The sequence below is a fragment of the Lontra canadensis genome, unplaced genomic scaffold (genome assembly GCF_010015895.1).
Source record: "Lontra canadensis isolate GAN:19392208 unplaced genomic scaffold, GSC_riverotter_1.0 scaffold7, whole genome shotgun sequence".
Lineage (NCBI taxonomy): Eukaryota > Metazoa > Chordata > Mammalia > Carnivora > Mustelidae > Lontra > Lontra canadensis.
This window is the reverse complement of record NW_022631001.1, coordinates 5,447,330-5,461,935: the sequence shown is the minus strand read 5'-3', so window position 1 is coordinate 5,461,935 and position 14,606 is coordinate 5,447,330. Positions and strand designations below refer to the sequence as shown.

The 14,606-nt window shown below is 39.1% G+C and overlaps 1 protein-coding gene across 2 annotated transcripts in view; it reads right to left on the bottom strand.

Moving 5' to 3' along the window:
* Window positions 1–4,580, bottom strand: part of MTMR2 (myotubularin related protein 2) — a 126,252-nt gene extending 121,672 nt beyond the window's left edge. Inside the window, exon 1 of one of the 2 annotated variants that reach the window (XM_032852743.1) lies at window positions 4,238–4,580. In XM_032852743.1, coding sequence (XP_032708634.1) covers window positions 4,238–4,317 — 80 coding nt within the window. In that variant the 5' untranslated portion in view covers window positions 4,318–4,580. The remainder of the gene's footprint in view (window positions 1–4,237) is intronic. The other variant, XM_032852744.1, reaches the window with a different exon arrangement.
* Window positions 4,581–14,606: the final 10,026 nt, after the last annotated feature.

Sequence of the window (14,606 nt, the reverse complement as noted above, 5' to 3'; positions counted from 1 at the left end):
ATGTAGCCAATAAAATCAGCTCAGTGTATCAACAGGCTTCATGCAAGATAAGCTTTAACTTGAAGCTGTGTCTTTATGGGCCAAATTCAACACAGGAAAACCCTTTTTAATCCTTTGAATGGAGACTGCAAATAGAAGAGCAGTGAATATTGAACATGTCTTTATTCAACACTTACTAGACACCTATTTGGCACTAGATATATTAGCATGTGATTATGCAGAGTAAAAAATTATCAAGAAACCCACTCAGGCAGTACATTTTATAACACTGTACAAACTGAAAATAAAATGGAAAACCAGACTAAGAAGACAGAAATAGTACCAATATACTGACAAATCCTGCTGTAGAACTTACACAAATCTAAGGCTCAGGCCTACCCTAGCTATCATGCCTAGCCTACAGTACTGTTTTATCTCTATCCTATATAAATCATACTTATGTCAAGAATCAGAGTCAGGGCAACAAGAATTAAATTATGGAATACAGCCAGATTATCAGTGTGCTAAAGTGAATTTTTTCACAACTCTCTGAGGCTGGAGGCACTGAAAGACAGACAACACGGGATACACAAGAGGGGCTGCATAGCTCACTGAAGTAGACTAACACCAAGTAAGATTCACCAAAGAAAATTACTTTTTTTAAGGATGCAGGATGACAGGAGAGCCTGGGTGGCTCAGTGGGTTAAAGCCTCTGGCCTTCGCTTTAAGTCATGATCCCAGGGTCCCGGGATTGAGCCCCGTGACTGGGCTCTCTGCTCGGCAGGGAGCCTGCTTCCTCCTCTCTCCCTGCCTGCCTCTCTGCCTACTTGTGATCTCTGTCTGTCAAATAAATAAATAAAAATTTTTAAAAAGGATGCAGGATGACATAACTATAGCTGATTAGGAAACTGCTATCTGGATATCATATTTAAAAAAATAAAATCACTCTTTCCTGGCCAAAAGCATTAAGCTTATGATGACCTAGAAGGCAAAGCCAGAAGCAATAGCAACTCTGAGACGACCACAAATATAGACACGTAGATACACAGACAGACATATCAAGACTCAATATATATTTAAAAATGTTATTTATTTGAGAGAGAGAGAGCATGTGTGCCCTGGGGGGAGGGACAGAGGGAGAGGGAGGAGAGAATCTCAAGCAGACTCTGTAATGAGCATGGAGCCTGACTCCAGGCTCAATCCCAAGACCCCAAGATCATGACCTGAGCTGAAACCAAGAGTCAGACATTCAACTGACTGAGCCACCCAGGTGCCACAAGCCTCAACTTTAGTGTGAACTACAGACCCCACAAAAGCCTGTCACCCAACTTCAGTGGAGTGTGTCCTTTTCAAAAAAACAATGGGCAACCAGAAGGATTAGTGTATAATTTTTCAGACTTATACTCTTATTTCCCAGAAAAGCATAAAACAACTTACAAATTAGCACATTTAAATATAATATTTAAACTGAATTAATCTAATAGAAGTACTTGAAGAAATTAGATAGGCATATATTACCAACTTCAGTCATATATTTGACTGAAGTCTTTTTGCTAAATTGAAGAGAAACATGCAGTTACATAGTTTGCATTTGCAAACAAATAGGAAGCACACTTTTTTGCATAAATAATTTTTCTTGAAGCTAAACAGAGCAGAAATTTTTGTCAATCAAGTGTATAAAAGACATATGGGAACACACTGAACATACTATTATCGTATAGTTAGTATTGAAACAAATTCACATGGCAATTTCCTAATTGAAAAATTGAAAATTTCCTAATTGTAAAAAACAGAAGGGATAAAAATAAACTACAATTTAAGAACAACATTTCCACAAAAGGCTGAGACAATACAATCCAAACATCGATATTTTGCTTTATTATAGACTATCAAAGTAAACCTCAAACAACTGGATAGCCACTTAGCATAGCTATTAGAATCATGGTTGTCTACCCTGCCTCTGCATTAGAATCCTCTATAATTGTTTGCCTAGATTAATTTTAAATTTAAGGTAACAAGTGCCTACAATGCAGCTATTCTATACCATTGATCAACCAGGTGTAATGATTCATAAAATAAAAGACAAGAAAAAATTCAGCAGGGTGAATTCTACATAGCAGACATTCAATAAATGTAGTTTTTTCTACCTTCCAGAAGAAAGGAATGAAAGCTGGCATTCTCCTATGGAAAGTAGATCATACTTATTTCTTTGTCCAGAGAGGACGAGGCTAAAATATTCTAGTAAAAACTCTTTCACGGAGTTAGTTTTTTTTCAAATTCATATGTTAGTAATGTAATTTTTTAATTAAGAATTAGAAAGCATATATAAACTTTAAAGTTACTGGGCTTTCTTGGGGGGGGATTAAATGTGCTTAGGTGGCACAATTAGGAACGTTAATTTGTAATAACAGACATTTATTTAGTATAATTTCAAAAATCTATAAAGGGAATATCTTAGTAATTGATAAGAAGGTATCATAATCACTATTGTCATTGAATAGTCTAGAATGATAGAACTTTAGAGCACCAAGGGACCTTACAGATCCCTCAAAGATCTGTATAAAGATCAACTTCTTTATTTTGAAAGATGAGAAAACTGCAGACTAGAAAGGTTCAATGATACAAGCCAAAAAGCTAGCAGAGCCAGGGACTTTTAAGAGCCTGAGCCTCTTAACTTCCAGCACCTTCTTCATTCTAAAATACTATGCTGCCTCCTGTGGTTCCAAATTCTATTGCTTGGGTGAGATTACTGGCTCCTTCATTTGTTTTCTTTACATTCTATTCTGAACCATAGCTGCCATTTGTAACTTCCCTATAAAATTACAATTCCAACCTGTTTTCTGCATAATTTTACAGCTGAGAATGTAAATCCTCCACTCTCTAAATTTCAGAGTAATAAACATAAAATTTTTTAAATACCTAAAACAAATGTACAGTATATGTGATTGAATGCAAAAAAAATTTCTCCTACCCTGGATAATTACATCTACAGATTCAAAGAGATTTTTATTTAGCACTCTAACATGCAGGGTCTTTGTTAAATGCTGAACATAGAAGAAAAGATATAGTCCTTGTCCTCAAGTAGAAAAGTCAATTAAACCAACAATTACACTGTGTTTGTTAAGAACTCTGAAAAAGGTGTGGGCAGGTTGCTATGAGTGCTTTAGAAAGAGAATCTAATTTATAATGACAGAATCAGCTAATAATTTCCCATAAGGTCTGAGCAGTAATAGGAAAACATAGCTGTGTCACCCAAATTTAGTGGGGTCCAAAATGAATTAAAAGAGAGAAACTTCTCTTTATTCAGAGGAAAATGAAATTTGTGTTTTCACACAGATTAGTATCCAATAACTCTTTAATAATAATTGACTATTTTTTGATGGGAAAGAACCTGATTTCGTTGTGGCTACATAACAAAATACAGGTCCTCTATTATTTCTTCCTAAAATTTTACATCACTATTTTAAAACCAAAGGGAAAATATTCATCTAAAACATGTCTAGTTAATATTCACAACAGCTGTCTACAAAACTGCATACTAAAGTCCTTCTCAACATGGGGGGGGGGGGGCAATCTGGTACAAGAGAATAACCAGAAGAATCAGTAGCCCAAGAAGGAAGAAAACTACCACTCATTATTCACTCGGGGTTAAGGACTGCTCAGATTCCTAGATAATTATTTTCAGCTGGAAGATTTGGAAAAAAGACGTACAGTGGGCATTTTTATTTACATTTTTAAGGCGAAATGGGGGGAATGGGTCAGAGTATAGGGAAAATCATTAAAGACATAAGGAAATGAAGTGACGGAAAAAGAGGAAAGGGTGGGCAAGAATCCCAAAATCAAGGGCACACGGACAGATGGAACGACGACTGGAGAACTGTTTGGAAAAGTGTATAGTAAAGAAAGGCAGAGAGGAAATGAGGGGTGGTGGCTGGGGGGGGGGGGGGGCTGTCCAAAAAAATAATCCGAGAGGTAATGAGAAACAAGAGAAACCAATGAACTGGGGCTGCCTCAACCAGGGATAAACCAAGATCGTTGTAAGTGGAGTCACCAATAAAGCAGCAGTGAGTTTTAACCTCCCGTTTTCCCAGCCTCTAAACCCCGAAGAGGGAGGATGAAGTGGCTCCCAAGTCGCAGGAAAGGAATTTCGGCGCAGCCTTCGGGAAGCAAGTCGAAGAGCTGGGGCACCATCCAGTGGGTCCCCGGCCCCTCTCCATCCCTCTCGGGCGCTGGGCGGGGCCCTGGGCATCCTGGTTACCTGGACAGGGAATCCACGCTGGGCGGCCGTGCTGCGGCCGGCTGGGAGCCAAGACTCTCGCAGCTCGAGCTCTTCTCCATGGCGCGGCGCGGGCAGCAGGAGGGGAAGGCTGAAGCGACCTCCGCGGCTGCGGGGCGGGAGCAGCGGAGGGCGGAGTGCGCCGGGCCGAGGCCGCGGTCAGGCTAGCGCCGGCCCGGGAGGGAAACCGGAAGCGGCCATGTTCCCCCAGACTGCACCGCGCCCGGGGGCTGCCGAGGAGCGGGAGGACCCCGCGGCTCCCCTTCGACTGCAGCCCCGACGCGCTGCGCTCCTTACGTGCGCTCGCTGCGTGCCCCGCGCTGCCTCTGGGCTCTGGGAAGGGGAGGTGCCCTTCCCGACGTGAGAGGTTCCCCTAGCTGCTGGGGTCGGGGCCTGGGGGAGTGCGGACGAGGACCCCACAGGAGGAGGGGGAATTTCAGAAGTAGAGAGAAATAGGGAATACTAGGGACGAGGGTCTCAAAATAAAAAGGAAAGAAAGGGACAAGGATCTTAGGAATGGGGGTGACTGAGACGGGAATAGGGGAGAAGACAGGATAGTAGAGGAGTGCGGGCGAACCGTAGGATGAAGGGTCGGAAAGGACATGGGGCGGGGCACGAAGAGGGGAAGAGAACCTAGGGAGACACAACGGATGAGGGTACTAGAGATGGCGAAGTGTTCACCAGATTTGGGGCTGAAAATAATAATTAAATAATTATCAAATAGTGATTAAAAGTTGCTTTAACCAGTCAGACACGAATTCAAATCCAGCCTCTGCCGATCGCTTGCAGCATAACCTAAGGTACTGAACATCAGCTTCCTTACCTGTAAAATAAGAAAAATAATAACTTCACAGATTAGATGAAATACTACATGTAAAATGCTTAAATTTTGGCTCATAGTAAGCACGCAAATATTAGCTGTTAGTATTACTACCTACTAAGTAAGAGTTGTTAGGATGTGATGTGTTCATACATATAAACAGTTTCTAATACAATTTCAAAAAATGATAGGTATAGGGCAGGAATATATAGGAAAGGTGGCAGAGAAGTAAGAAGTGATTGGTATGGGAAAGGTAGTGGAGAAAGTACAAGACAGGTAGGAAAAAAATTAATTCTCCTCATAATATCGTCATTACATCACCGGCCCAGCATTGTAGAAAGGACACTAGAAAAGCAGAAATTTTCAGCCCTGCTCTGATTCGGATGGAAGTCTCTGTGGCCTGGCAGTGTGCAGGGGCAAAGCACTGGCATTAGTCCATTGAACACAAGGAGGTAGGGAAGAGGAAAATGGGAACTAATATGCAAAAAGAATTAAACACATACACTATTGTATGTTGTGGTGTTGGATAGAGAACAAACTTTAGCACTCTTCCCCTGCCCTCTCAAATTCCCCTGCAGAGCAGGAAGGGAGGGTAGAGAGAAAACTGTGATAAGAGAATAGGCATTGGGTGAAGGGGAAATGCTTCTGCTGGTAATTTTCTGTTACGGAAGACACAGGAAGGACAAAAGGAGAGCATAAAGAAATTTTTCTGAGACTGAATCACAGTTACCTCATGTCTGAAGCATAAAATGATGCAAAAATTATTTCTGTAAAAAAAAAAAAAATAACAATCGTTTAAAAAAAAACCTTCCTTGCTAGGATAAGTAGAATTATGTTCATTTAAACTAGATTTAATGATGTTTTAAGAAAATCTTAAAATATAGGGTCGGTGAAATACTGACTTGCAAGTACGTTCCCCAAAAGAACGACCTAACCTAGTTTTGTTCAGCATATTTATTAAAATGTTTTTAAGCACAAAAGTCTTTGCCTTTCCATTCCATTCTCCAGCTTGGCAAGGATAGGATGTCAGCTGATAGTTTTTATGTATATCGTTTTTAAAAAGGCCTTTAACTGTACTCCTCTAATAGGCAAAGACAATAGACAGTTAGAAACACTTAACAAGCATAAACATCTACAATGATTCATAAAGAATTTGCTTATTGATTCCTGATTTCTACCTGCCTTCCAAAATGCTGACTCACTGTCACCTGATACTATGACATAGATTTTTCTAGGCTAGGTTTGGTGAAGACTGATGAGAGAGACCCAAGCACTCTCTACAGCCCAGTTGTTTCTAGGACTGTGTTAATAGAGCACTTGAAATCATCTGCCTAATGATGTAATAATTTGTATATGAGTCTATCTGGGGATTAATAACAATAATGCAGGGCACGTGGCTGGTTCAGTTAGTAGAGCATGTGACTCTTGGTCTTGGGGTTGTGAGTTCGAGCCCCACGTTGGGTGAGGCAATTACTTAAAAATCAAATAAATAAAGTTAGTGTAGAGATTTTAGAACCAGACAAATCTGAATTGGGATCCTGACTCTGTCACATACTTGCTCTATGATTTCAATTAAGTTGCTTCTCCAACACGGCTTTCTCATCCCTAAAATGGGAATAAAAATATCCACATAAAATAATTGTTTTTCCCTATACAGAGTTGTTTGCACAGAAGGATCTCCGTCAATGGATCTGTTGCTATTATTATTTGTTCTTCCTCTGAACTTACTGTTTTACTTCTAATTATTAAAGCAGTAATTTCTGAGGGTGTGAACAACAATGAATGAACACTCTCAGGTGAAAGTTAAATTAGTGCTTAATTCTTTTTCTGACATGTTGGTTGCTGTGTCATTTACCCAAGAGAAATCACCTTGATTAGGACTTTCTTCACCTCAGTTTTCTTGTCTTTTAAAAGAACAAGGTCTTCAGGAACTTTTGCTAAAATTAAATTACAGCATAAGTTTATCATGTACCCTGGGGCACAGGTGTGCGAGATCACTGGCTCCAGGGATTCCCAAACAGACCAGGTGCAGCCACTCCCAACTGACAAAATCCAAAGACAGAGAAAACTAGTGGTGGGGAAACAAGAAAGGAATGTATTTCAGTGAGATCAACAATGGGAAAACAGCACACTATCCTCTCAACTATCTCCAAAGCGCTGAAAATACTTCTAAGTTTATAAAAGGAAAATGCGGGACCAAAGTCTGTGGGTATGTGCAGGTGGGAAGTAAAGGTTAAACTGATCATTATCTCAGAGTCAGTCATGGACCAGGGGCAGAGTCTTGCTGGCTCAGGGCAGTCCTTACTGCTTGAGGGTGTAGTTTGGTTCCCAATCAGGGAATGCTTTGCCCACAGGGTCTTTTGCCTGAGTAAAGAAATAAGCTGGAAAAAAAGAACTTAATCAATTAAAACGTATAGACAGAGGTCAAAATGGAGGTAGTTGAAGTCCTCTTTAAATCTCTCCTATTAAATGGTTAACTTAAAGACCTGCCAAAAAGTAATTTTCTTATTTGAAATCTGGGCCAGCGTTTCTCAAATAATCTGTGGGAAGAACCAGTGTTTTATTTTTGATTTCCAAGCTATTATCAACCAATGCTTTTTTAAAATATAAAAATTAGTTACTAAATAAATGAAAAACAAAAACTGAAGGCAGGCAAAATGCAAGACCAATTTTTTTTTCTTATGTGAAGGATCTAAAATGACTTCATGAAAGTTACATGAAGGTGCCTAAGCACATATTCAAAATTCTGCTCTCATCTCATCAGGGACAGGCAATCAATAGTTCATGTATAGGCACTGATTGGCAAACCATAATCTGAATAGCACCGACTTGGATTTATAGGTTTGTTGCCTATCAGCTTATTAAAGGGTGATTATTAGACAATCTGAAACAGAATAAGAAAATAAACTTCTCTTATGATAGTAACATGGTGGTTAGGAAAGGACAGGTAGGATAGGTAGAGGGAAATTTCCCTTAAACACACATGCCAAAAACAAAATCCTTAGATCAAGCATGCATGCGTTTTTGTTTTTGTTTTTGTTTTTGTTTTTGTTTTTGTTTTTGAGAGAGAGTGTGTGGGGCAGGGGGACTGGGGCACGGGGAAAGGGGAAATCTTAAGCAGGCTCCATGCCAGCACAGAGCCAGATGCAGGGCTTGATCTCACGACCCTAAGATCATGACCTGAGCTGCCAAAATCAAAAGTCAGATGCTTAACCAATCGAGCCACCCAGGCCTCCCCCCCACCCTTTTTTATGTAGGCTCCATGCCCAGTGTGGAACCCAACACAGGGCTTGAACTATTGACCCTGAGAAGGAGACCTGAGCCAAGACCAAGAGTGGGATACCTATCTGACTGAGCTACCCAGGCACCTCAAGCATACATAATTCTTATAACTCATTATTTATATGCAAAAAGATAATTTTTTTGATTACTTTGGTTTGGAGAGTTCCTCTTCTAGTATGGAGAAGTAGACTTATAACAAACTGACCTTTCCACAGGTAACAATTGGAAACTCCAGACAGTAAAACAACAACCTGAGGAGTCAAGAGAGTAGACAGAAGCACACAGAATTGTGTAGGAAGTTACCAACACAGAATGCATGTCCCATCTTGAACGGCTTTGACGTATGGACAGACAAAAATTGTGGTGTGGTACAAGGTGGCAAAATCCCAAACAGAATGCCTGCTATCTTTCTAGCCTGAGGAAGCAAGAGAAGGGAGCCCAGGGCAGCTAGAGAATGAGGGAGGAATTCCAAAAAAGAGAACCAGAGAACTCTAAACTCTGTATATGTACTCAGACAATTTCTGTCTAAACCCTAATTCAATTAAAATAACAAAGACAGAATACAAACAGCTCAGATAAAAGAACTCAAAATAGAATTTCCTTCTACTCATCCAGATAAAAGAACTGAAACAAGATTCAAGCTGTTATCCACTACATGCAAGACAAAATTTTCAGTTTGTTTCAAACTAAGTTAATTTCTTGCTAAACAAAAGCATCACCTCCTTAGAGGGAAATAAAACAGAATCCAGAGACTCCAAAACAATGTTCATAATGTCAAGGACAAAATTTAGAATTACTTGGCATTAAAAACTAATGGGAAAATGGGGTGTATTCTTTTTCTTTTTAAGATTTTATTTATTTATTTGACAGAGAGAAACACAGCAAGGGAGGGAACACAAGCAGGGAGAGTGGGAGAGAGAGCAGCAGATTTCCCGCTGAGCAGGGAGCCAGATGTGGGACTCGATCCCAGGACCATGGCATCATGACCTGAGCTGAAGGCAGGTGCTTAAGGACTGAGCCACCCAGGTGCCCCAATGGAATGTATTCCGTAAGGAAAAGATAATAAGGAGAGGCTAAATTCCTAATGACACAGGTGTTGGCATTATCAGATAATGGCTCAAAAGCAACTAATATAACTATATTCAATTAGGTAAAGGAAACTATACTGTAACCAATGAAAAGATAGTAAAACTCAGCAGGGGAATCATATACATAGAAAAAAAAAAAAAAACCCAACCTAGGAAAAGCACAATACCTAAATAAAAAGACTTACTGGATGGGCCTAATGTCAAAATGGATTTAACATATAAAAACATAAGAACATGAAGGCAAATCAATAGAAATTGTCCAATATGAAAAAGATATATATATGTTTATATATATATATCTTATATATATAAATAATATACAATATATAAATATATATATAAATATAATATATATTTATATATAATTTATATTAAATCATGTTATAAAATAATATAAAATATAAAAATATATATTATATAAATTATATTAGATTATAATTTTTATATATTTATATATAATATAAAATATATATAAATAATATATTTAAAAATATTTTAAAAACATTATCAGGGGGTGCCTGGGTGGCTCAATCGGTTGAACATCTGCCTTCAACTCAGGTCATTATCCCAGGGTCCTGGCATTGAGTCCTGCATTGGGCTCCCTGCTCAGCAGGAAGCCTGCTTCTTCCTCTCCCACTCTCCCTGCTTGTGTTCCCTCTCTCACTGTCTCTCTCTGTCAAATAAATAAATAAAATCTTAAAAAAAAAAGTTATCGGAAAAAAAAATATTGTCAGAGCCCAAGGGACATGCAGGACAATATCAAAAGACCTAATATGCAAATAACTGGAATCCTAGAAGAAGTAGGAAAAAATTAGGCAGAGAAAACTATTTAAAAACTACAGCCAAAAACTTACCAAATATGTCCAACAGCATAAATTTGTAAATTCAAGATGTTCAGCAAACATAAAACAGGATAAATACAAAGAAAACCATACCCACACACATCATGAAAACCAAAGAAAAAAAGAAAATCATCAAAGCAGCAAGAAAGAAATGACACATTACATATAGGGGAATCATAGTTCTAAAAGTCACAGATTTCTCAGCAGATATTATGGATAATAAAAAACTGTAAAACAATATCTTTAAAGTGCTTAAAGATAAAAGTCAAAACTTAATATATAGGGGCACCTGGGTGGCTCAGTGGTTAAAGCCTCTGCCTTCGGCTCAGGTCATGATCTCAGGGTCCTGGGATCGAGTCCCGCATCAGGCTCTCTGCTCAGCAGAGAGCCTGCCTCCTCCTCCTCTCTCTCTCTGCCTACTTGTGATCTGTCAAATAAATTAAAAAAAAAAAACTTAAAAAAAAAAACTCTTAATATATATATTACGTGAAGGACGGGTCCCTGGATGAATCAGCTGGTAGAGCATGTGACTCTTTTTTTATTTTTTAATTTTATTTTTTATAAACATATATTTTTATCCCCAGGGGTACAGGTCTGTGAATCGCCAGGTTTACACACTTCACAGCACTCACCATAGCACGTACCCTCCCCAATGTCCATAACCACATCCCCCCCAACCTTCCTCCCCCCATCAACCCTCAGTTTGTTTTGTGAGATTAAGAGTCACTTATGGTTTATCTCCCTCCCAATCCCATCTAGTTTCATATACTCTTCTCCTACCCCCTTAACCCCCCATGTTGCATCCCCTCTCCCTCATATCAGGGAGATCATATGATAGTTGTCTTTCTCTGATTGACTTATTTCGCTAAGCATGATACCCTCTAGTTCCATCCACATAGTTGCAAATAGCAAGATTTCATTTCTTTTGATGGCTGCATAGTATTCCATTGTATATATATACCACATCTTTATCCATTCGTCTGTTGATGGACATCTAGGTTCTTTCCATAGTTTGGCTATTGTAGACATTGCTGCTATAAACATTCGGGTGCACGTGCCCCTTCCGATCACTACGTTTGTATCTTTAGGGTAAATACCCAGTAGTGCAATTGCTGGGTCATAGGGTAGCTCTATTTTCAATATTTTCAGACACCTCCATGCTGTTTTCCAGAGTGGTTGCACCAGCTTGCATTCCCACCAACAGTGTAGGAGGGTTCCCCTTTCTACGCATCCTCGCCAGCATCTGTCATTTCCTGACTGGTTAATTTTAGCCATTCTGACTGGTGTGAGGTGATATCTCATTGTGGTTTTGATTTGTATTTCCCTGATGCCGAGTGATATGGAGCACTTTTTCATGTGTCTGTTGACCATCTGGATGTCTTCTTTGCAGAAATGTCTGTTCTTGTCTTCTGCCCATTTCTTGATTGGATTCTTTGTTCTTTGGGTGTTGAGTTTGCTAAGTTCTTTATAGATTTTGGACACTAGCCCTTTATCTGATATGTCGTTTGCAAATATCTTCTCCCATTCTGTCAGCTGTCTCTTGGTTTTGTTAACTGTTTCCTCTGCTGTGCAAAAGCTTTTGATCTTGATAAAATCCCAATAGTTCATTTTTGCCCTTGCTTCCCTTGCCTTTGGCGATGTTCCTAGGAAGATGTTGCTGTGGCTGAGGTTGAAGAGGTTGCTGCCTGTGTTCTCCTCAAGGATTTTGATGGATTCCTTTCTCACATTGAGGTCCTTCATCCATTTTGAGTCTATTTTCATGTGTGGTGTAAGGAAATGGTCCAATTTCATTTTTCTGCATGTGGCTGTCCAATTTCCCCAACACCATTTATTGAAGAGGCTGTCCTTTTTCCATTGGACATTCTTTCCTGCTTTGTCGAAGATTAGTTGACCATAGAGTTGAGGGTCTATTTCTGGGCTCTCTATTCTGTTCCATTGATCTATGTGTCTGTTTTTGTGCCAGTACCATGCTGTCTTGATGATGACAGCTTTGTAATAGAGCTTGAAGTCCGGAATTCTGAAGCCACCAACTTTGGCTTTCTTTTTCAATATTCCTTTGGCTATTCGAGGTCTTTTCTGGTTCCATATAAATTTTAGGATTATTTGTTCCATTTCTTTGAAAAAAATGGATGGTACTTTGATAGGAATCGCATTAAATGTGTAGATTGCTTTAGGCAGCATAGACATTGTCACAATATTTATTCTTCCAATCCAGGAGCATGGAACATTTTTCCATTTCTTTGTGTCTTCCTCAATTTCTTTCATGAGTACTTTATAGTTTTCTGTGTATAGATTCTTAGCCTCTTGGGTTAAGTTTATTCCTAGGTATCTTATAGTTTTGGGTGCAATTGTAAATGGGATGGACTCCTTAATTTCTCTTTCTTCTGTCTTGTTGTTGGTGTAGAGAAATGCAACTGATTTCTGTGCATTGATTTTATATCCTGACACTTTACTGAATTCCTGTACAAGTTCTAGCAGTTTTGGAGTGGAGTCTTTTGGGTTTTCCACATATAGTATCATATCATCTGCGAAGAGTGTTAGTTTGACTTCTTTGCCGATTTGGATGCCTTTAATTTCTTTTTGTTGTCTGATTGCTGAGGCTAGGACTTCTAGTACTATGTTGAATAGCAGTGGTGATAACGGACATCCCTGCCGTGTTCCTGACCTTAGCGGAAAAGCTTTCAGTTTTTCTCCATTGAGAATGATATTTGCGGTGGGTTTTTCATAGATGGCTTTGATAATATTGAGATAGGTACCCTCTATCCCTACACTTTGAAGAGTTTTGATCAGGAAGGGATGCTGTACTTTGTCAAATGCTTTTTCAGCATCTATGGAGAGTATCGTATGGTTCTTGTTCTTTCTTTTATTAATGTGTTGTATCACATTGATTGCTTTGCGGATGTTGAACCAACCTTGCAGCCCTGGAATAAATCCCACTTGGTCGTGGTGAATAATCCTTTTAATGTACTGTTGAATCCTACTGGCTAGTATTTTGGTGAGAATTTTTGCATCTGTGTTCATCAAGGATATTGGTCTGTAGTTCTCTTTTTTGATGGGATCCTTGTCTGGTTTTGGGATCAAGGTGATGCTGGCCTCATAAAATGAGTTTGGAAGTTTTCCTTCCATTTCTATTTTTTGGAACAGTTTCAGGAGAATAGGAATTAGTTCTTCCTTAAATGTTTGGTAAAATTCCCCTGGGAAGCCGTCTGGCCCTGGGCTTTTGTTTGTTTGGAGGTTTTTGATGACTGTTTCAATCGCCTTATTGGTTATGGGTCTGTTCAGGCTTTCTATGTCTTCCTGGTTCAGTTGTGGTAGTTTATATGTCTCTAGGAATGCATCCATTTCTTCCAGATTGTCAAATTTGTTGGCGTAGAGTTGCTCATAGTATGTTCTTATAATTGTCTGTATTTCTTTGGTGTTGGTTGTGATCTCTCCTCTTTCATTCATGATTTTATTTATTTGGGTCCTTTCTCTTTTCTTTTTGATAAGTCTGGCCAGGGGTTTATCAATCTTATTAATTCTTTCAAAGAACCAGCTCCTAGTTTCGTTGATTTGTTCTATTGTTTTTTGGGTTTCTATTTCATTGATTTCTGCTCTGATCTTTATGATTTCTCTTCTCCTGCTGGGTTTAGGGTTTCTTTCTTGTTCTTTCTCCAGCTCCTTTAGATGTAGAGTTAGGTTGTGTACCTGAGACCTTTCTTGTTTCTTGAGAAAGGCTTGTACCGCTATATATTTTCCTCTCAGGGCTGCCTTTGTTGTGTCCCACAGATTTTGAACCGTTGTGTTTTCATAATCATTTGTTTCCATGAATTTTTTCAATTCTTCTTTAATTTCCTGGTTGACCCATTCATTCTTTAGAAGGATGCTGTTTAGTCTCCATGTATTTGGGTTCTTTCTAAATTTCCTCTTGTGATTGAGTTCTAGCTTCAGAGCATTGTGGTCTGAAAATATGCAGGGAATGGTCCCAATCTTTTGATACCAGTTGAGACCTGATTTGTGGCCCAGGATGTGATCTATTCTGGAGAATGTTCCATGTGTACTAGAGAAGAATGTGTATTCTGTTGTTTTGGGATGAAATGTTCTGAGTATATCTGTGATGTCCATCTGGTCCAGTGTGTCATTTAAGGCCTTTATTTCCTTGTTGATCTTTTGCTTGGATGATCTGTCCATTTCAGTGAGGGGAGTGTTAAAGTCCCCTACTATTATTGTATGATTGTCGATGTGTTTCTTTGATTTTGTTATTAATTGGTTTATATAGTTGGCTGCTCCCACGTTAGGGGCATAGATATTTAAAATTGTTAGATCTTCTTGTTGGACAG